At 36.4% G+C, this 23,445-nt stretch overlaps 2 protein-coding genes across 2 annotated transcripts; both read left to right on the plus strand.

The window, feature by feature from the left end:
* Positions 1 to 1,403: 1,403 nt before the first annotated feature.
* LOC135585145 (uncharacterized) lies at positions 1,404 to 13,000 on the plus strand. Its single transcript, XM_009420459.2, has 10 exons — positions 1,404 to 1,717; positions 4,782 to 4,818; positions 5,620 to 5,697; positions 10,568 to 10,592; positions 10,690 to 10,722; positions 10,834 to 10,955; positions 11,059 to 11,189; positions 11,360 to 11,583; positions 12,237 to 12,496; positions 12,716 to 13,000. The coding sequence occupies exons 1-10, from the start codon at positions 1,419 to 1,421 to the stop codon at positions 12,806 to 12,808; spliced, it is 1,302 nt and encodes a 433-aa protein (XP_009418734.2). The 5' UTR covers positions 1,404 to 1,418; the 3' UTR covers positions 12,809 to 13,000.
* Positions 13,001 to 18,278: 5,278 nt separating this feature from the next.
* LOC135593726 (probable lysophospholipase BODYGUARD 3) lies at positions 18,279 to 21,746 on the plus strand. The gene is made up of 4 exons (XM_065083976.1): positions 18,279 to 18,876; positions 18,961 to 19,298; positions 19,375 to 19,574; positions 21,001 to 21,746. Exons 1-4 carry the CDS (start codon positions 18,318 to 18,320, stop codon positions 21,323 to 21,325), a joined length of 1,422 nt encoding a protein of 473 aa, XP_064940048.1. The 5' UTR covers positions 18,279 to 18,317; the 3' UTR covers positions 21,326 to 21,746.
* Positions 21,747 to 23,445: the final 1,699 nt, after the last annotated feature.

Below are 23,445 nucleotides of genomic sequence, written 5' to 3' on the forward strand. Positions count from 1 at the left end.
TATAGAGTAGCAATTCCTAATTTGCTACATCAAAGGATTCCTAAAACTCAAAAACTTCCTACCATAACTAAGAAAAACTAAATAGAAAAATAAAGATTAATATCAAATCCTTAAAATTAAGGACTCCTAAAATTAAGGAATCATAATAAGGGCCAAATATATTCGAGGTGTATCAGTAGAGAAACCCAACTCGCGCTACGATAATCTTGCTATTGCAGAGTTGTAGGGCCAAATGTGCCCGAGACGTGTGAGTAAGGAAACTCGACCCATGCCAAGATAAATCCGCTATGATAGCATAGGGCCAAATGTGTTCGAGGCGTATGAGTCGGGAAACCCAACTCTGCCAAGGTAAACCAGCTACGGTGAAAGCATAGGAAGAAATATACTCGAGGTGCGCAAATCAGGGAAAACTGACCCATGCCCACAAAGTCGCTTCACGCTATAGAGGAACAAGTTGGCGATAGGCCTGTTAGGTGAATTGAACATCTTGCTCATGACCCCTCTAGCGTGAGCCTTGAAGTATGCCTTGGGGGGTGGGGGGACAAATGATAGAGAATATATTGGCGACCAATCATCATCCAACACTTGTCGCCATGTAAAGGTTGGTGTGGAAAAAGAAGGTCTCAGTCACCCTCCACATGTCCGCCCCCCGTGGACAATAATCCAAGGGGGTGATTCGACCTTGTCTCCCCCCATCCCCCAGATGGACAAAACGTTAAAGGAGGGCGTTGAGATAGTTGTAAGTTGTTCCCTCTATAAATCAGATATAAAAGCTAACACCTGGTGCCATGCCGAGGGATTATCTTTTCGAAAAAAAACCCAAACCCTAAAAGAGATTATCTTTTCAAAAAAAATCCAAACCCAAACCCAAACCCAAGCTTCTCTTGACATCGGTCTTAGTGCAAGCGATGCATCAGAAACTCGACCACTTACCTCGGAATCACTCAAGAACTACATTGGATCTACTTCGAAGGCTTTTACGCCTTCAGATTTGGACCATGTCGAATTGATTCAGACGTCGATGATGATTTACATATGTTAGTATAATGTATCTTTCTAAAACAAACATGATTTTTTAAAAATATTTATTTATTTTATAATCTTTTAAATATATTATTAAATAATAAAAAATGAAAGCAATTAATCATACACTATAATAATAAAAAAATTGACAATCAAAGTAAATTCTATATTTAATTATAATTATCTAATCTAGATTTTTTTCTAGAGCTTTTTTTAGACCATATGCATTCCCTTGTGTAATACAATATATATTTATATTATTTTATTTACTATTTCAGTAATACAATATATTGTTTATATTGTTTTTGAAAGAAGATTAGAGATGGAAACTACCGAGTGATTGAAATGATAGAATAAGATTTCGAGTATTATTCCCTCCCACATGCAGGTGTCCTATGCACGCGGTCCGCAGGGCTTTCCCAATTCCCATCTCTCTAACTCGTCTTCCTTATGTTGAAATAGAATACGCATCTATCATCATCGGAGAACCAACTCATATACCGAGTCGGTTCTCTCGGAGACTTGGTTTCCCAGTTCAAGCTCTTGCTCTCTTTTTCTCTCTCTCTCTCTCTTTCTCTTGCTCGATCGAGGGTCGCAGCCCTGATCGAGCACCGCCATCTCACGTTATTACCCCGCTCCCGTCCCCTTTTCTTCGCCACCAACCGGTCATCAACCAGAACACCGCAGGCATCAGGTCTGATCTCTCTCCGGCTGTTGTTATTTTCCTTTGCTCTCTTTGTTGTCTGTGTTGGTGGAAGATGCGGGCTCTTGGATTGTGCGGCCGCTGTCGGTGAAGATCTGTTGGCTTCATGTGCAAAATATGAGCTATTTCTCTGGTTTTCTGTGCTGCAATTAGGTTTTGATTGATTTTCCCCTCCTGTTTATCTCTTGCTAAATTCTCGTCGAGTTTGTTTTGTGCCGCGGATCAGTAGACATGAATAGCATATGTGTGGTTTCTGAAATGAATCTATCCATTATCCTCCTGTAAGTTTTCGCCATTGGTGTATGATTTTAATCTTAATGGCATCTCATCAACATTTGGGCGAAGATTAAGATAATTAAAAAAAAGGAGATTACCATTTGCAACCCCTTTTTTGTTATTTATAACCCAATGTTAAAAACTTTGAATGTTCCTAAGTTATCCCTTTTGTAAATAGATATATATTCTTGAATTTATAACTTAATTCCAATAAGATCTTTTCACTCCTTGCCTACGATCTCTTTTCTTCCCTTTTTTTCTCTACTTCTTTTTCTCTTCCTCCTCTCAATCGTCCGAGGTGATGTAAAATGATGAAAAAAAAGTAGATGATGAAATTGGATGAACTAAAGATCATCAAAGAGGAGGTGAGAAATAGTCTTTAACGTTTGTTACAATGATTTAATGTTTTCAGGGTTATGTATTTTCTGTAAGAGCTCATAAGACACCATCTTCTATGTCAGTTGTATTAATCCAAAAGATATATGTTTTGGGCCTTTGCAAACTATCCAGTAGGATGCATGGGCGGCGGGGAGAGCCGACGACAGTAGGGTGTGTAGGCAGGGGTTGTGGAGAAGGAAACAAAGAAAAAGGGGAGGGTAAAAGCAGAATTAAAAGGGCTGTGAATAGTAAAATATTATTTATTAAAAATTTTAGCGGTTGTGAATAGTAAGGAGGCTCAAAATAGTAAGCTCAAAAAAAAAAAAAACTTGAGGATCATTGTAATGTAATAGGAAAACTCTAGCCTTTCTTGGTTCAGCTACTCCAACTATCTTTACTTTAACCTAAACCAACCTTGTGTGGCATGCTAGATGGAACATCCTTCGAAGGCCATGTAGCTATTTATTCTCCGAACAACCTACAATTGCTATAAACTTTCAATCCTTAGGCCTCCTATTTCTTGCAAATTTTCCGATATTTTTTTAGCTAATTACATAATTGCTAAAAGTGTATTTTTTTTCACTTGGGGTCTTAATATTCTGTAGTGAAGCAGTTTGAAGTAAATATACAATTTATTAAATTTTCAAGCTTTCTAGCTATTTGTTTTTACTCCCATTTAGTTTAGTGTTGATCAGCTCGTTGCCCAGCACTTAGTTGCTTTTCCATTAGGCCTATATTGGGTTAAGTTAGATGGTATTCTTGAAGGAATATCTCTAATTGAAAAACTCTTCATTGAAAGGGATTTGAATTGTTTTGTAGGGAGAGAACATGGAGAATTTATAGGGTGCATTGGGATTCTAAATACAAGGAAAGGAATGAAGAAGTCAATATGATTTAAGAATTTATTAATTCTTACAATCTCATAACTATTGATACTCACCTCAAAAAAACGATAGATGGACATAATTGTAGTCAACAGAATTTTTTCTTTTATACCTAAGGACGATGATATAGATGTATAGGAAATGCAACTGGATGGAAACAAAGAGGTTTGGAATTTGGACAAAGATAATATTAATGCCATATGGACTTTTAAGAGTAGGAGTGTAGCAAAGAAGATTTTTGGAAAATATAATGGTATATGTGCAGCTTTAAGAGAGAGAAACTAGTGGTGTGTAGAAGTTCAAGAGGAATCACTAAAAAGAAAGCATGTTATAAAGAGCATCATAATTGTAAAAACGAGGATAATTTTATAAGATATATAGTAGTTAAAGAGGAGGCAAATAAAGCTGAAAGTATGACAAAATACAAATGATATTTTTTATTGGTTAATCAAGTATCAAGGATGGGAAAAATTATACTTATTTGAGTACTAAAGTTAGGAAATGGAAGAGTAGAGATTTAAGTAACATTAGATACATTAAAGATGAACAGAAAAATATGCTTATTGATGATAAAGTTATTTTCAAAAATAGATTTGGAGATTAAATGAGTTGTCTAACTAGTTTCCTATGACTATAGGATTATAGCAAGGATCAGCGTAAAGTCTTTATCTTTTCACATCAATAATGAATAAACTTTCTAGTCATATATAGGATAGATACCATTCATGTATGTTATTTGCTGATACATTGTTTTGGTTATTGAAAGTTAAGCTGGGGGCTAAGCTTAGAAACTAGAAGTTTTCAATTAAGTGGGACCAAAAATGAATGTATGAAATTTAGTTTTACAAATACTAAGAAAATAAATGCAACTGTAATTTGTAATTATGATGCATGGACAATAAATCCCTAAAAGTAAATGTTTTTGGTGTTTTGAATCTATGATTTAATAGGAAGGAGAGGTTCATGTAGACAGTGTTCATAGAATAAAAATTGGATTGTTAAAGTTAAAAAGTGTCATTCTTTTTTGTGATCATTGTGTATCTTTTAGCTTAAAAGGAAAATTTTATAATATAGTTGGAAGGTCAACCATGCTTTATGGATTAGATTATTGGGCGGTTAATAGATATGCAGAAAAAAATTAGTGTAGCTGAGATGGGAATGTTAAATTGGGTGTGTAGAAGTACTAGAAAAGATAGATTAAGAAATGCTATTGTTTGAAATCATCTAGAGGATATGATGAAATTGACTTAGCATCATTTAGTTGTTCTTACAAGCTGTGAATGTGTTTGTCCTCCGACGCTTGAATAATTTTGACATACTGCCATCGATAGATAAGTACTATGAGTTCATAAAATTCTTCGGTGATTACACTAGGAAATCATGCTTAACTAAATGTCTTATGACTCATATCAAAGATTAAATTTATTCTAATTTTTTACATTCTTGGGATTCAAATTGTTGAGTTTGACTCCTAAACCTCTATGATCATATTGATGTTCTTTATTTCTTTTACACAGTCTGAAGGGCCAAGCACTTGGATCTGGAAGCAAAATGGTATGTAATGTTACCATAATTTGAAAAACTTTTAACTTTACTGGCATTTGTTTTTAGCAAATTCTTTCCTCATTATTTTATATATCACTTGAAATCTTATCAGGCTAGGTCAACTTAGTACCACTATTCATTCTTTCCTTAACACACATACTAGCTGTTCACCCATACATGGAGAACATATAGTAGCTCGCACCCTCTTAAGATCGGTATCCTTTCCCATTCAAGTTGCATTCTTTCTTATGGCATAACAGCTAACTCCTTGCTACTTACATACGATGCAGCCTGCCATTATGGGCAACCACTGATAATCTTGATAAAATTTTTGATGCATGCTGATTTACTTGTCTGTTAGGCTTGAGTTCAGTAAACTAATCTTTTAGGAGGTTCTTTGTGGCTATTTTTGGTTTTCCAAATCTTTAATACATAGAGGTTGACCACAGATAATCAAATTCTCATCACTAATTAAAGGATCCCTAAAAAATGTTTGCTCTAGCTCAATAGTCTATATACTCTGCATACTTTTGTGAGGAGAAAAGGTCCTTGCAATTGACTATTGGAAAGCTATGAAGCATAATATTTAAGATGGATTGAGTTTGGGGTCAAGGGCAGCAAACTCAACAGATATTAACTTTTAAATCTTTTTTACCATTTGTTGACAGCCAATAGCTGTTGACATTTGTCCAGATTAAAAAATAAAACAATCCTGTTTTGATTTTTTTAATATTTTTTTACCTTTTGCTTTTTATTGTTGATTACTTAGTTGTTCTATAATAAATCATTATTTTCTTCTTCTTGTATCAGTTTTTTGGGGGATTTAATTATTATGGGAATTCATTCGAGCAGACTTACCGTTGTTATCCAGCTTCATTCATTGATAAGGTTTGTGATTCTTCTCACTTCAAATTTTACTTATTGAGCTTTTTAGTCAAACTATAATATATAATATATATTATCTTATTCTTGCATAAATTTGTTTTCTTGCTTCGAAAAATTAGGTGTATTTTTTTCCAAAATAGCACCAAATGTCAAAATAGAAGATATGACTATCTGATGTAGGATTACTCCTCCAGGTAATAGAAATCTTTTTGGGACTATCATAATTAGCGAGCCACTCAACTGTCTGATTGGCCTTGTGCAAAATATGTTAGAAAGAATATCATTTCTAAACTTCAAAATCTGTGAGAGAAAGTTGACGCTGAAGGCTCTTAGGTTGAGGCTGAAATTCTATCATCACCTCTTTGTCAATTTGCTAGAATTTAACTAATACTGTTGAACTAAATTCCAAATCTGAAGGGCAGGTGTAGATTCAAAAAATAACTGCAGAAAGCAGTTGAAATACATGCTACATGGTTATCGGAAATTTGAACACAAGATTACAAATCAAATATAGGTAAATTACCACAAAGATGCTTCCACATGAAAATAGATCTGAGGAACAATAATTATACACCAGCTCAGTTTCCATCGTGGCCACCTTTCCTCTATAATTACGTTTTAGTTTTGCAAGAATTGATTGGCATTTTGAGCTATTTCCAAATTATGAGGATGGTGGTACCAGACCCAATAACTATTATTAGGAGCTAAAGGAAGAAAAGTGTCAGCTGTGCATATCATCTAACAGGGACTGAAGTGTACAAATTCTCTCCTTATCACAATTGTTATCAGAGATAATATAAGAGACACTGAAAAATGAAAGAATGAAAATGACATACAAGATCAGCAATTTATGAAAAATGGTATCAAATCTTAATGAATTTTAAAAAGTCAGACACCATTCCAAGTATCTGAACTTCTATTGTTCTTACTGATCTTCCTGAAACTTGTTTAAAAGTTTTAAATATAGTATGAAGAAATGGTTTCCAACTCAAACTGCAACTGATAATTATTTTCTTCATACAATTGATTCAGTTATGATATATTTGCAATTTCTCTTTCATCCCTCTTGTACACTTTTCTGATGCCTATTCTCTTCAAATTAGAGAATACCCCATTGGTGCTCATAAACTTTTTGTTTTGATATTAGGGCAAGGCCATTAAATGTCTTTTCATGGTGAATTATGGACCAAACCTATCTTCTTCTAAAAAGCTGCAAAATAAGCTTGCTGTGACAGCTGTTGGTGTCATGGAAATTAGTGCATAAACCATCCTCACGTAAACAATGAGGCAGTTGAAACATAAAGATCGATGCAACACCTGGATATGGGACTTCTCGGGCATCGTTGCATCAGCCATGCAAGTTTTGTCAAGTAAACAGTGACAAAATCGATCGAACAAGATCATCATTGGCACCAAGGATTGAAATATTGTACCGTATTGGAGTTTCGACATTCGCTCAGTACGGTACGGTACTGTATACCGAGCGGTATACCGTTCGGTATATATATATATATATATATATATATATATATATATATATATATATATATATATATATATATATAATTCGATAGCGACGTCGCCTCTCTCCTCTCCCCAGGCGGGGCGACATCGTCGAGGTGATGTCGTAGAAAAATGAGGTGACATCGCGTTGCCTTTTTCGACGATGTTGCCGAGGCGACGCAACATCGCCTTTCCTACCTGGGGAGAAAGAGGCGACGTCGCATATATATATATATATATATATATATATATATATATATATATATATATATATATATATATATATATATATATATATATATATATATATATAATACCGCTCGGTAGTGGGCAGTCCGTGTACTAGTCTCCTGACGGCCCGGTACGAGCGATATTATTCGAAATTGTAATCCTTGATTGACACCACTTTTTACACCTGAAGATCTATCATTATCTTCTCCGTCACCAACAACTATTATTTTTCCTTCTTTGTGCTCTGAAGTGTCTCCTTGGAACCCTAAGAGCCCCCAAATCAGTCAATAGCTTGTTGGAAGTTTCAACCTGCTATAATCACATTATGCAGCTTTAGACTAGCAGTCTGCCCCTTTACAGTCCATCTTAATAGCTAATTAGACGAGGGAAACTTCATCAGATCATCTAAGCAGTGAGACACATACACTTCAAGTTTAGTGAGGTTAGAGGTCATTGTGAACGTGAGATCAATTTTTTTGACTCTGGCCATTGATGATCAAAAGAAAGAAAAGATCTTTCGGAACAAGTCCAAAAATTGTGTTTTTGGGTATCAATTTCTTTTTGTTGAAAGTGTGCAGATCTTGAAAATTATTACATTAACAAGGACTTTGTCTTCTATTGATGAAATTGGCTTTCTTCCTCAACATATGAAGATGGGAAAGAGAATGACAAAGTGAATTTAGGGGATGTGGTCTAGGGACATGATCGATGCCCTTCTTCATAGGGACAAAGTGAATTTATGGGATGGAATTTATAGTGATAACAAAATTCTCAACTCCCTTTTAGTTGAGTTGTGGTAGGAGATTGCTAATTAACTCCTTCCACCATGTGCTGGTATTAAGAGGATTCAAAATTTTTCATTTGTTGTTAAAATTTAGATTTTTTATCAATATATTTAGTTGTTTATTAGGGAGTCTCTAGAGCCCAATTTGGAGTCTTCAGGGTGTTTAAAAGTCCTAATATGATTCTAGAATTTGATGAGATTACCGAAAAAGGAAAAGGGTGGTTTTAATTGCTTGAGGCACACCAAGGAATTATTATTTTCTTTTACAGTTCATTTACTGATAGTCGAGTGGCAACCTTTCTTTTTTTTTCATATTATTCTCTTATAGGGTGCTTGTTTTCCTCAACGAGTAGGAGAATACCTTGATAGAAGGGAATGATACATTTACTGATAAAGATGATAATATTACATCTTTTATTAAGAAAATAAATCAATCTCTTATATGTAAGTTTGACTATTAGAGAAACACACATTTCATGTTAGTAGTAAGGCATTACACTTTAAGTTTTCTAGGTTAGACATTATGAATGTGATATCAATTATTTTGATCTGGCCATTGATGATCAAAAGCAACAAAAATAAAATCTTTTGCAACAAGTTCAAAAGATTGTTTTTCGGATATCAATTATTTTTGCTGAAAGTGTGCTGATCTTGAATATTAACATGAACGATGAAAATTGGCATTCTTATTTATGAAGAGGAGATGACATTGTTGTGTATTGTTTGTGGATTTAGAGGTGTTATCTCTTGGGTCACAGTTTTGTTGTGCAGAGTGGCAACATTGCACCATTACTTTTAGATGCGGAAGAAGCTTAATCCAAAGAAAGCTTGTTAGCAACTTTCTTGGCAAGTTCTATATGGGCCAAATAAAATCCAAGTTCCACATGAAGATCAGGGAACGAATGCCGAGAAATCCATAGGCATTGACTCTAAAGCAATTGATTGAGGTTGATCTTGGTTCCAGGAGGGACTCATTTAGATAAAAGAGGAATCTGATGGCTGATGCTGTGACACGTTTGAGAAGGCATGAACAACTTGCATTTTGAATTCTTGAGGGAGTTTCATGACACTTTTTGGGTAGTGACTATGCTTAAAGCCCTACTATCTTAAAGAGAGGATGGGGTAGGATGTGGAAAAGCATGTGCAGACATGCCTCTCTTGTTAATAGGACAAGGTGGAGGGACAAAAGCCAATGGGCTTCTTGTAGCCTTTGCATGTGTTTAGAGCCACCTTAGGAGAGCATGTCACTGGACTCTATTTTCACTTTTCCAAAGATGAGGGATTTCAGATGAGGTTTGATGGTTGATCAACTCTCAAAGCATGATACCTTCATTGTTAGCATCCAATATTTCTTAGCATGGAGGCTACAAAGTTGACCCTGAAGCGTGCCCAGGATTGCCATGGAATGACTAGGATGTGTGCTTCTTAGGATAGTTATGGATCAAACCATTCAAGTAGTTGAGATTATATCTTTTCACAAGTATTGCTCCTAGATGAATTGCTAGACATTATTCTCTCTTTTATATTTGCTGCTATTTGTTAGTGTATTAACTTTAAACAGGGCTTTCCGACTGACAACCTATTTAAAATGGTTAAGGTGATTTGAAGAGGAGGTTAAGACTTACGAATATTAACAAATGGACCAATTTGACGAGGAGGCCTCAAGACTTTTTTACATGCTACTTGATATGCAGTTTCATAGTTTACATGTTCGGTCCTCTTATGTCATACGATGATTGTGTTAGGCAATGCAGTCACATGAAATTTTATCTATTTACTCTCTTTTGTGAACCAACTTGAGAAATATTCTGATCATTTATGAGGTTTCTATATTGCCGAAACTTGGAATGTTCTCAATGAATATTCATTCTCTTTCTTTCACTTAATAGTGTTGATGTTTTTCTTGAATGATTGTTCTCCCCTTTTACTTGTCCTTTTCAGCACCATATTGACATTACTATATATGCCCAATTTTCTGCAGTTTAAAATTAGAAGCCAAATCTAAGTTTTGATTATTTGGTTATTAGTTAGTGTCTCATTATGTACCCCGAATCTTTGGATAGTCTTTTTTGCAAAGTAGGGTTTTCGTCTCTCACACTTGGAAAAACTAATATTTTCTAAATCTTTGAAGTTCGTACACCTTTTCCAATAAAGTTTGAAATGTTTGCACTCTTTATTTGTGATAAATTACTTAGGACATTGCTGTGTAGATTGGTGATTATTCTCAATTAATTTAAGTTTTGATTCCAAATAGTACCTGGAGCTCAGAGAACTCTAGTGTTGTTATTTTGTGAAAACTAAAAAAAATTGTCTATTTTGCTTCCAAGAGCACTTATACTCTGTCTATCTTTGCAGCCACAATTGGAGATAGGTGATAAAAGTAAGCAATTCATTCCTTAATTATCATCATACTTATTTGGAAATTTTCTTGTTTATGCTCTATAACCTCAGTGGCTTGTTTTGCTGTGTTCTCCCAGTTATAATGCCGCCTTCTGCTCTTGATCGTCTTGGTAAGATGAATTTTTGTCTTGCATTTTGTAGTAGTTGAAAGGTTTGTTTATTTCTTGGACAATTATCAACTTCTAGGTCCTATAATCTTGATGTTTTTATGTCCTTCACAGCTTCTCTACACATTGATTATCCAATGCTATTTGAGCTCCATAATGCTGCGACTGAGCGTGTTTCACACTGTGGTGTTTTGGAGTTCATTGCAGAAGAAGGCATGATATACATGCCATATTGGGTAAGCCATGATGAATATTCTCTTCCAGATGTTTTTTAGTTCATCTTTTAATGCAGGTTCTGAATGATCTTGTGATTACCCTTTTCTTTTTTGGATCATTCAGATGATGCAAAATTTACTTTTACAAGAGGGAGATATTGTCCGTGTCAAAAATGCCACCCTCCCCAAGGGTACATATGTGAAGCTGCAGCCTCACACAAAAGACTTTTTGGATATCTCAAACCCCAAGGCCATGTTAGTGAATCTTTTATCTGCTTTTCATTCTCTGCAAATGAGCACCTTCTATATTGACTTCTATAATTTCAGATCTGTCTTGATGCATTTGTTTTCTGCATATGTCATTTTCCTGATGTTGCTGGCAATTGCAGCAGAGGGACTAACATTTTCCTTTTGGGTTACTGCAGTTTGGAAACGACATTAAGAAACTTCTCATGTTTAACAACTGGTGACAGTATAATGGTAGCATACAATAACAAGAAATACTACATAGATATCGTGGAAACAAAGCCCTCTTCTGCAATTAGCATTATTGAGACAGACTGTGAGGTTGATTTTGCTCCCCCGCTTGATTATAAAGAGCCTGAACGGCCCCAAACTTCTTTAACAAGAAGCAATGCACCAGAACAAGGTTTTTTTTAATACTTTTCATCTTCTCCTTAAAAGTGTTCTTTTTATCCTCTTGTTAGTTCATGCCAATGTGAAGTCTTAATTTCCCCTTTTTCTGTTTGTCCTATCATTTTCATCTGTTTCTTTTCTCTTTCTTGCAATGTTTGCTGCATTTAGTTGAAATTCATTGTAACTATAATTTATTATTGGCTGCAATCCTGGAGCAAAAAGTTGGGATTTTCTTCAGTGGATTCAAGACAATATATATGGTGCAAATTTAGTAACTTCAAATCAAGAATGACTATAGAAAAAGGTTTTATATCACATTAAGTGGTGAGTTGCATATGGAGTATCTTGTCTAATAGCAGAAATAAGGAATTTGAAATAGATATTTGGTGTTTCCAATATGTATACAAGAATAAATTAACAAAACCATGCCGAATGTCCACGTGAGCCTCTAATTATTGAAATGCATTCTTGTTGGTTTGTTCTTTTCCTGTTATCACTTTGACATGCTCTAGATATCTGTTGATCATGTCGTGTTTGATTCTTTAATCAAATGTGAGCACCAATAAGTTGTGATGTTTTATTGCTTGATCTTGAATATACTTCTTTGCTATTAATGCTGGTGTTTCTATGTTCCATGTATAATTGATGGCTATCTTGAAATTTCAGCTCATCACGATCTGCAAAATGAAGCCGAAGTTGAAAAGAAATTTACCCCATTTGTGGGTGTTGGAAGAAGGTTGGATGGAAAGCCTTCTAAGGAGAATACTCCAAGTATTGGTTCCTCGGTGAAGGATAATAAATCCGAAACGATAGATGGTACGAAGCGGTTATCACCGTCCAATTCGGAAGGCAGCTCTTCTCGTCAAGCTAAGGGAAAGCTTATTTTTGGTTCAAATGCAAATCGTACTCCAAAAGAAGAACCAAAGGTAGTTACCCAAAGTTATTGAATTTTGTGTCATTTGATGAGAAAACAAATGCACACTCGTATCTGATATTCCTAATACTATCTTCCAAGTTTTGGAAACCCGTAGTTGTCTGTATTAGACAACATATTACTATAACAGCGTTTTATTTTGGTAATGGGTTCTGTAGCTCTCTTTCCAACTCTATGTTAACTCCTAGTGTGTTTTTCATTGTTTTTGTAGGTTGCCCCCAAGGAAGCAAATGAACAACCTGAAAAGAAAGAAGAACCCAAGTTCCAGGCCTTTTCTGGGAAGAAATACTCATTGAAGGGTTAATCAAGTGAAGTTGCTCTATACATTCTTAGTATTTAAAAGGTTTTATAAACATATCATACTTTCTTGATAAGTAAAGCACTCCTCTTTGGATCTTCTTAATGTATGATTTTAAGGTTTCACCTGCCATATTAATGTTATTCTCTAGAAGCTGTTTCAGTCGATTGCTTTAATAAATTATCTACTATTATCTCAGTTGTTGTGAACATTCTGTATTTATGATTTAGTTAATTATTTTCTTGAGCTTGATGTAATCCTTTGCTAATTTTGTCTAAAGGAGTATCAAGCATGGCATTGAGTTCAATTACTCCTGTATTTCTTATTTTGTGTCTGAAAAAAGTTACTAACATCATCCTCTTCGATAAAAGTATTGACGAAGCATGTTGTAGATCATGATAAACAACGTAAATATCGATATGTTGATTGTCTAGATGATTTGTATTCGATAAAATATTCTTAGTCTGTATGGAGGTTGTGTTGATAATTAAACACTTGTAAGTTTACATCTTTTTGCCAATGAAATTATAAACCACTCTCTCCTTTTAGTTTCCTAATTTCCTCCACACTTTCTGTAAAAGCCTTTTTTCTAACTTTAGTTTCCATTCATTCTCAGAGGCGACATCTTTCTGCAAACACCGATTTCTCACCTTTATCATATTGTTCTCAAACATCTCGATCAATGTACCAGAGATCCAACACTATTATCTCGATCAGGGACGGAGCACCGCGAAGATTTCTCGAATCTAAACAATTTAAGTTTGTCTGTCGGAGCTTGGAATTTGTCAACATGTTGAAGAAATACTGATGCATGGCCATAATTAATCAAGACAATGCAAAGCGTGAGATACAAAAGAGGGCGAATGGATTCTTAGCAAAAGTATTTACTACAACTCTATCCAATTGATTGAGCCTCACATTAGGCCGAGTGAAAGATCATCTAGATAAATGCAGTACCTTCAAGTCGAAACAAAAGATAAGATTGAAACTTTGGATTAGAGGTCTTTTCATTATGTCATAACATCCTCTTATTTCTTTTCATTTGTGACATGATGGAGGTTAAAAATACTCTTTCATAAATTTATGAAGTACTATTATTTTTCAGTAAATTTAAATAAACTCATTTGGTTCTTTATCAATTTTTCGTTGCATTCATATTGATAGTAGTAATAAAAATTAAAATACGATATCCTATTTTAATCGTGAGTAGAATTGATGTTATAAAAATAAAAGTACAATAGTGTATGATGAGTCTTGGATTACGTAGGACAATTAACTCGCATCACATGAATCATCCTCCTTTCCTTTCCACCAACAACTAATAAGCGCACATACTAACCAAAGAAAAGAGGACGCCATGAATCATTCGTATTCCACAACTTATTAATCTAATCCTCAACATCATTCCAAAACAGCGACATCTCATCCAAAAACTCGGGCTATTGAATCCGCCCAATAAATTAAAAACACTAGGTAGTTATATTTCCTCTCAAATCCTTTTAGCTATCGTCGCATCAACTTTCTCCTTCTTTTCCCACTCCACTAATATATTTTATGTGGAAAGCCCCGCAAACACTCCTTTCGGTGATCGTTACGTTTCCTCATGCTTATAATGCCAGTATGGACAAGAAGTTGGCAATAAAGCGTTTATAGCTTTATTGTTCTTACAAGTTTTGATATAACACATCTATCTCTCTCTCTCTCTCTCTCTCTCTCTCTCTATATATATATATATATATATATATATATGTATATATATATCGTGTGGCCACTTTGAGATCAAATAATGAGTGGAATGGGTCTTAGTCCAGCCAATATATGTATGATACATGGTCTTTGGAGGGGAGCAATTGCACGCTAATAAATAAATTGGAGGACCACGTCGATGCTTGACTATATTTAAGAGTCTTCTACATGTTGTCAAGGACACAGTGATGCACCTCTCTTTTAGGTCTGTCTTAAATGCGTTGCTGTTTCTCCCACAACATTGCTCAAGTCTTTTAGGGTATTATCACCAAGTCCTATCTTGAGTTGTGTTGTACCCTAACAAGTCATCATGATAAGGATCTTACAGAGAGAACACCTTGACCTTTTCTTCTTTTTTTTTTATAGTTCTTTTTAGGAAGCTTCATTATAGCGAAAGGCATTGGCCTATTTCTTAGCTTTCTTTTATTATTGAGAGTAATATACAAGACGACGTAAACTTGCCACATGTTTACCATCAACTTCATATTGCTGTTCATGAAGCTGCATGACAAAGACAAATTGTAGATGCTTAGGGTTTTAGGCATCCCAAAGTCCACCGATTCAACTTATGGACATCCTAAAGACACAAAGATAGTTGAGTTTTCCTTAAATGTAAAAGCCATAGAACACTTAGAGATAGTGGTCTTCTGATATTGGAAAAAGATACATTATGAATCCTTACTAATTCAACATCTTAATCTTATAAAGGATAAATAGTTAAAGCGATGATCGATATGTTAAAGTCTATTGGTTAGGTTACCTAATATTTTTTATAATTTATCAATGAGATTTGTGATCCTTAACCCTTGAGAAATAGGTTTGTTACACTATCATCGTACCGATATCTCGAGTGTGAAATCAACAAACATTCATATATTATAAATTTTCATGAACTATCATCTTGTATCTCTTCATGAACATATCAAAAATGGAAAGTATCATCCTATAGTGAAAGTAAGGATTTTACGATGATATGATAAAATCTTTATTAGTTAAGTTACCTAATATCTTTATAATTTATCAATGAAATTTGTTATCCTTAACCCTTGATAAATAGGTTTGATACACTACCATCGTACTAATATCTCGAGTGTGAAATCAACAAACATTCGTATATCAAAAATTTTCATGTACTATTATCATATATCTCTTCGTCAACGTATCGAAAATAGAAAGTATCATCCTTTAGCGTAAAAAAAAAAAAAAAGCCATAACCTGCATTTATTATTAGCAGTGCTAATATACTAAAATCCAAATACACCTTTTTAGTATATTAGCAGTGCTTTCGTTATTGATACATAACCTGCATTTATTACCTATGCTATATTGGTTTGAAATATCCTCCCAACGAAAACAAAATCCCTTTCGTTATTGATGCATATCCTCCATTCGTTGTGCAAAATACCAACAAACATCAAAAGCATAACGCTGGATTGTAGAATACAACCATTTTGCATCCATCAATCGACATCAATCCAAGCTTAATACAAAGTGGTCATCGACAAGGATGGGAATGAATCCTTAGTTCCATTAAGCATGTTGGTCCCGCCACATGATGGCGGGGCTGCCGCTTATTCCTATTAACATACTCGTTAATTAGATTTTAGATATACGCCATAAAAGATTAAATATTTTATAAGTTCATATATTTTAGTGGTTATTAGAATTTGTATAAAAGGTAGGGTGATGAGAATATCTTGTGTGTTACTATTTTCATATGAGTTATTGGATTTTTGCATAATAAAGTTTTTTTTTGGACATGCATAAAGAGTAATAATCATTATTTGTAGTTATCGACGTGGGCACGAGGGCTCGTTAGGAATAATTCATTTTGGGTGAGCTCATACAATTTTACGCGATTAGAGTGTGACTTGTTAGCTTATAAGATTTTGATTTTTTTTATTTTCTAAATCGACATGAAAAAACTAAATGTACTCATGAGATCTCGATAAAATAGTGAATCAAGTTTGGGAATCTATAGGATGAATATAACTATCAGTTTATTATAATGCAATTAATGCATTGATTATGAACTTGAATAGTCAAGTAAGTCTAATAATGGAGTTTACACCATTCATTAACAATGCGGCAACGAAGACCATTGGATTGAGGTAGGAGAGACAAAAGAGGAGGAGTAATTTTATTTGGTTGTCGTTCATGTCTCTCAAGTTAGCTTTTCCTGTTAGGTGTTATCTTGGCATTTCTTATGTGCATTTGGTATGAGGTGTCACCCTCCTTGCAAGTTATTTCATGGAGGTGATTTCATCGTAGGTAAACCACACACCATCGAATATTGCTTTTTTATGTGGTGCTCACTTTTCGATGTGTATTTTGTTATTTTATGCTTTTAATTGCTATACTTTAGTGGTAGGTTGTTCAAAAGAAGATTAAAAAAATCATATATATGGTAAGTATTTTAATATCAAAAATTTGAGATATTTAATATCAATATTATGAATATAAAACTATAACACCTCTCACGTAAAAAATGAGTAAGATTAAGATTAACTTATAATGCTCTCTTTTTTTCGTTACTTAGACGTAAAAGCTTACCCAATAATTAAAATCTTAAACTCTAATATCCTTTTTTTTATACAAAATATAAATGATGAAGACATAATTCAAGCCTATTACTTTGCGATATATTGCTAAGGATATCTTCTAAAAAATATATCAAATAAGACAATATATCCAATATTTAAGATATAAAAATATATCGAATGAGTCTTCCAACCCTCAAGCTTTGATAAATTAATCTAGTACATCACCACTAAATTAATATTTAAATTATTATTTATATTTAAATATTTTTTGATAATTTATTCTATTCTATTATATATATATATATATATATATATATATATATATATATATATATATATGGAATTATAAAAAAAAGGTTATAACCTCATATTGGAAACATCTTAATTAGTATGTACGTAATATAATTCCTACATTGATAATTTGCCAGCAAAAGTTGGTCTCAGACTTATTGAAGATAATAGAAGATAAAATAGAAGATAAGAACAATTATTGAAGAAGCTTTATTGAAATAACTTTAGCTTCAATACATTAACATGTCCCTCTCCTATTTATATATATTAAAATAAAAAAAATTTCTTAATAGAGTAGAGATATTTCCTCGTATAGTTGAGGAAATCTTATCGGCTATCAATATTACTGTACAATGTAATGTATCTTAATTGTGATGGATCTCAGATTTGAATTCACGTGTGATCGTAATGTACTATACGTCTTCCGATTGTAGTATTGGCTATGTATTGATATATGGGTAAGTAATAGTTGGGAAGGAAGAGAGAGGAGAGAGCCAAAGCACGGTACTCAACCACCACCCACCTTCTTTTCCTTGCTCAACAAACCCTTTAAATGATACCATCAATTCCACCTCGTCGTCGAGGTCTTCACCAAAACCTCTCCATGTTTTTGGAAGCATCCCAATTCACACACCCATTTGCTTCTGTTTCTTTCTTTTTTGTTTGTTTATTCTTTCTGGTTTTGCCTTTTTAATCCTGCGGTAGTTGATCGTGTTAGCTATAAAATCCCGGTGGCATTGGGATTGGGACTGCGGATAGCTAGCAGTAAGCTTCCACCTGCTGCTTGTGGGCTCGCTGGTGGTGGTTGCGAGCTCCCCGCGGTACAAGCCAACCGTCGCAGGGTAAGAAGACACCCGACCGACACCGACATTGTTGCATATAGAGGAGGGAGGGTGAGGGCGGGGAGGCCTGAGAGAGAGAGAGAGAGAGAGGAGATGGGTGGCAGGGGGGGGAATGATCAGTCTTTGCTGACGCTGGCTGGGGAGCTGCTAAATTCGACTGTTAGCTTCCTTGTCTTCTCCTTCCTTGACGTCCTCGACGTGGTCCTCTGCGTGGTGTATAAGCTGATTGATTACGCCATGGAGGCGGAGTGGAAGCCCTGCTACTGCTCCTCCTCCAACAACATGATCACCAGCAGCGACAGCTTCATGGTGTCCGTGAACAGAGGGCCCAAGATCGTCCGCCTTTGCTCCACCAAGCTTCAGCTGGAGGACGTCTCCGACACGCTCTACTCCCGCCACTCCCGAGTGTCGGAGTTCTCCCGGAAGGCCGCCGTGGCCGTGGCGGCCAGCACCAGCATGTCGGTTCGGTCGCCGGCCACCACCTCCTTCGCCGTCGGCTCCAACATCATGGAGATGCTGAAGGGGAAGATCGAACGGCGGCTGCCGCAGCCGATCCCCCTCTGGTCCGACTGCGACTGCAAGATCTGCAACTCGTGGAGCCGATCCACCTCCAGCACCTCCCAGCTTTATGTCCATGCCGAGGGGCCTGCAGGCACGTTCTGGGTCGCCATGCATGCAGAATTCCCCGCTCCTGAATCGCCGAACGGGGTTTGACATGATGTGATTTGGTTGACAGATGGAAGAACGACGACGAATGAGGACGTCCTGTTCATCCACGGCTTCATATCATCCTCCACGTTCTGGACGGAGACCGTGTTCCAGGAATTCACCGCCGAGACGAGGTCGAGGCACCGGCTGTTCGCGGTGGACCTGCTGGGGTTCGGCCGGAGTCCCAAGCCGGCCGACTCGCTGTACACGCTGCGGGAGCACATCGAAATGATCGAGAAGTCAGTGCTGGAGCGATACGACGTGCGCGCCTTCCACATCGTCGCCCACTCTCTCGGCTGCATCATTGCGCTGGCCATGGCCGTCAGGCACCCAAACGCGGTCAAGTCCCTCACCCTGCTGGCTCCGGTAAGGATCGCACGCACCTCCCTCTCGCTAGATCTCGAAAGACGATGCAATCGTTGATGGTAGAGCGGCTGCGCAGCCATATTTTCCAGTGCCGAGGGGCGAGGAGCCGTCGCAGTTCATAATGCGGCAGGTGGCGCCGAGGAAGGTGTGGCCGGCCATCGCGTTCGGGGCTTCCATGGCTTGCTGGTACGAGCACGTCAGCCGGACCATTTGCCTCCTCATCTGCAAGAACCACCGCCTGTGGGACTGCCTCTTCAAATTCTTCTCCGGTAACAGGTACACTCCCCAAGTTCTCACTTTTACGTATGCACCACCACCACATACGCTCGCATCATCATCGTCCCAAATGGCAATTTACTGCAGCATTACACACTGTTCATGGCAGTAAGAGGAGGAAAGGAGGGGAGATTGAATTCCCCCCTCCAAAATCCAAACCCCAGCTGATTAAAGCGTGGGCTCCTCTCCTGTTCCACCATCGTGACGGGAGATAGCACTGTGTAAATCCTGGAAATGTTAGATCAAGATGATGGATTCCGCACCTGATCATTTAGTAGTCGGGGATAAGTGTGTCTGCTCATTTATGAGGTGCACAGTGTAAGGTCGTCCTGAATCCACCAACTTCTGCAGCTGCTAATTCACTAACAGTTGGGGCCACGCAGCTGTCTTCGCAATGAAGGGGTGAGGTGATTGATTAATGCTGCAACATAGTGGCCCGCAGCAGTAGGTTTGGGGGAAGCCTCTCTGAGTCTTTCCTTAGCGTTCTTCTGAGTACAGTGCTGCCCGCCTTCTTTAGCCCGTATCAACATAACCTCCTCGATTTGAATGGAGGACATGTTCTGTCCATCTCCATCTCATCAGCTCATATAGGATTCTATCCCTTTTCATTGATCGATCCTTATCTGAGATCATCTCATTGATTCCACAGACGAGTGGATAGAATGATGGATTTAGTCTTCGTAATCGATTCTTGGTAATCCTTTAGCAGATTAGCAATGAACACAGATTTATGGGTGATATCATGCTCTTTGTGTTTCTGGAAGCACATGGGATCACATGATCCTTCCAACCCCTGCTATTTCTATCTCTGCTGTTCATGAGAGGTGTCAGAACATGAGGTGTCATTCAGATGACAGCTTTTAAGCCAATAAATATGCAATACATTGCATCTCTCAATTTGTGATGGAAAGACATGCCACCAAAGATGCTATGAAAACTTTGAACTGCTACTCTCTCTCTCGAAAGGTCCTTTTCCTGAACACATTGATCTTAGCTTTTACAACTGTCCTCTTCCTTTGCATCTCACTAGCTGTCGATGTTTCTTTTCGAAAGAATCAGACAATCCATCAATGAATGGTCATAGAATTTACTTCCGAGCTTTTGCTCATGCATTTTTTCTGGAGCACATCCATTGGAGTCAAGAAAGGATTTAGGACTTCTCTCTTATGTGTGCTTGTTTGAGATCAAATAGTAGGTGGAAACAGAGTCGATTGAAAGAACAAGTTTGGTAGGTGAAGTGTGAGATGTTTCCATCCAATTTCATGCCATATTTCTCAAGATAGATCACCAAAGAGAACATGAATAATCTGACAAAGGGTCACTTCGTCTCTGCATTGCTGTTTGATAACACACGACTCAGTGCATGAGATCTCCAGCGGCTGCGATGCAGAGATGATGATGATGGTTAGAACATGTAACTGGGCAGGATGCGGACGTTCATGATCGAGGTGTTCATGTGCCACACGCACAACGCGGCATGGCACACCCTGCACAACGTCATCTGCGCCAGCGCGGAGAAGATGGAGAGCTACCTGGAGACGGTGCGGGAGAAGCTGAGTTGCGAGGTGCGGGTGTTCCACGGGGGCAACGACGAGCTCCTCCCCGTCGACTGCAGCTACGACCTGGCGGCCAGGATCCCCAGGGCTCGCGTCAAGGTGTTCGAGAAGAAGGACCACGTCACCATCATCGTCGGCCAGCAGCGTGCCTTCGCCCGGGAGCTGGAGGAGATATGGAGGGAAGCAGGGACGTAGGGAGGAAGACATGCCGATGAGGAGGAGGAGGAGGAGCGACCAAAGACGCTCTGCCTCTCATAGAAAGAGAAACAGTAAGAGATGTGTATTATTCTCCGCTTTCTTTTCTCTTCTCTCTTCAGAAGCCGTCGTCTGTTGATCGCTGTGATTTGGACCGAATCATGCATTGACGTTTAGGGGTTGGCCTACGTATGAAAATACGATCTGAGTCAATAAGGAAATCAATGTTATGTGTTTCATGCGATGCGTGCCGTATCAGAACATTCCATTGGCAGAGTGTTACGAGAGAACTCACCATTGCAAATATTATGCCCATATTAGTCATCACCTAATGCAGTTTTTCTCTACCATCAATTATCTGCTGCTCCACATTGAATTTTGTACTGTCTTTTACTGTTAACGTGACCTCCAAATTTCATAATGATTGATTCATTATTTTTCTTGATTAATAAGAATAATAATAGGTACTAAATGTACCTATTAGTACACCGGATATAAGATTGCTTGAGCTTTATTTGTATTCATAACAAGGCTAAATACTTATTAGTACGTCCGATAGAAAATATAAGATCGCTTGGTTGGTACGAGTACGTCGATTTATGAGAAATTATTTGATATGAATGTCCGTCATAATTTTGTCCCTTATCTATAAAGGAGTAGAGGTGATTCTAGCATTAATAAGATTTTGATTCTCTTGATTAATTTTTTATGTTTATGTCGATCGTAATTAATCTTTATCTATAATCATGGATGAATGATTTTCAATTGAGTTAAATCAATTGATTTTTTTCTTCCCATCTTGCTTTGTAAAAATGAAACTTAAATAATTAACATATGTAGCAAAAGAACTAATAAAAAGCTTTTGATTGAATTTGGTAGGGGATGTAACATTAAGGAACCTCATATAAATAAAATCAAAATAAATTAGGTTAAGGGTCCACCAATACTTCTTTGATGTAGGAAGATCGGCTCTTTTCTATTATTCACTTAATTTCTTTGGTTAGAAATACTAAGAGTTATCACTTTTAAAGAAATCAATATATTTTTTATTACACTTAGAATAAGAGTAAAATATAATTTATAAGCTTTAATTTAATCATGATGGATAAAAACGTAGATTCGCTTATAAATAAACGAGTGTGTTACTATTAATTTAATTTAAATATTTTAAATTATTGATTCACACTAAATAAAATTAATAAGTTAATTATTTATATGATCGTGATTATAATATTGAAGCCACCTATAGATAAAGTATAATAATGAGACTCAATAAAAGGGATATTATCGGGTTAGTTTGATAAATTACACTACTTTCAATTATGTATTTTTATTTACACATGGAAGGCTAGTGAAACTGGGCTATGCCACTAACCATTAATGCAGAGTCATGTTTATTTTCCTTATTGTGGGATTGAGTATAAACTAAATTCCAAAAAATAGTTTAGACATATTTAAAAAAGAGCCCATAGGGTGGTCCATGAAGCCCACTAAAATTCCCAATCAGTTCTCAAGTAGCTTGCAGATAAGTGTGGTGGGGAACTGATATTTTTTGTCATGTTCTCTCTGATCATAGAGTGGTATTCTTCTTAATAAGATTTATTGTTATGACTTACGATTGGTTATCACTAACAATGAATCGGGTGATGATTATGACAACATCATGGTTTGTAATATATTATCACGTACTTAGTTTGTTTTGTCTAAATTGTATGGTATCCTTGCATGTTTGTTTGCAAAGAGAATACGAGTTAGAGTAAATGTTTAACTTAGGATCTACAAGTACTTATTTCAATAAATACTAGATAGGCAATGTAACTTCAAATATTTCACAAGTTTTGAATGATTGCACGATAAAAAGTTCGAAGTGGTATGTCGCAATCGAGAGTCCCCACAAGTGCCCACATAATACTATTGTGAAATGAAACAACGAACCAACCCTAAACACTATGCAAAGGCCCATCTAGTTATATGTCACTCGAAGCTCATAGGTACTATATTAACCGACATTTTGCACCATTCTACAGAGTTAGAAAATCCTCAAAATGATTACTTGGATAGGTTATTTCTAGATAATTTTACTTTTATGTGACGACTATACACAACTTACATTTACAAAC

Source organism: Musa acuminata, chromosome BXJ1-9 (genome assembly GCF_036884655.1).
Source record: "Musa acuminata AAA Group cultivar baxijiao chromosome BXJ1-9, Cavendish_Baxijiao_AAA, whole genome shotgun sequence".
Lineage (NCBI taxonomy): Eukaryota > Viridiplantae > Streptophyta > Magnoliopsida > Zingiberales > Musaceae > Musa > Musa acuminata.

Excerpts from the sequence above, each read along its gene's own strand:
- LOC135585145 (XM_009420459.2), top strand. The coding sequence starts at position 1,419 with ATGCACGCGGTCCGCAGGGCTTTCCCAATTCCCATCTCTCTAACTCGT. Across the intron at positions 5,698-10,567 it reads CAGCTTCATTCATTGATAAG|CCACAATTGGAGATAGGTGA; the intron begins GTTTGTGATTCT and ends CTATCTTTGCAG. Across the intron at positions 12,497-12,715 it reads CTCCAAAAGAAGAACCAAAG|GTTGCCCCCAAGGAAGCAAA; the intron begins GTAGTTACCCAA and ends TTGTTTTTGTAG.
- LOC135593726 (XM_065083976.1), top strand. The coding sequence starts at position 18,318 with ATGGGTGGCAGGGGGGGGAATGATCAGTCTTTGCTGACGCTGGCTGGG. Across the intron at positions 18,877-18,960 it reads CCATGCCGAGGGGCCTGCAG|ATGGAAGAACGACGACGAAT; the intron begins GCACGTTCTGGG and ends TTTGGTTGACAG. Across the intron at positions 19,299-19,374 it reads CCCTCACCCTGCTGGCTCCG|CCATATTTTCCAGTGCCGAG; the intron begins GTAAGGATCGCA and ends GCGGCTGCGCAG.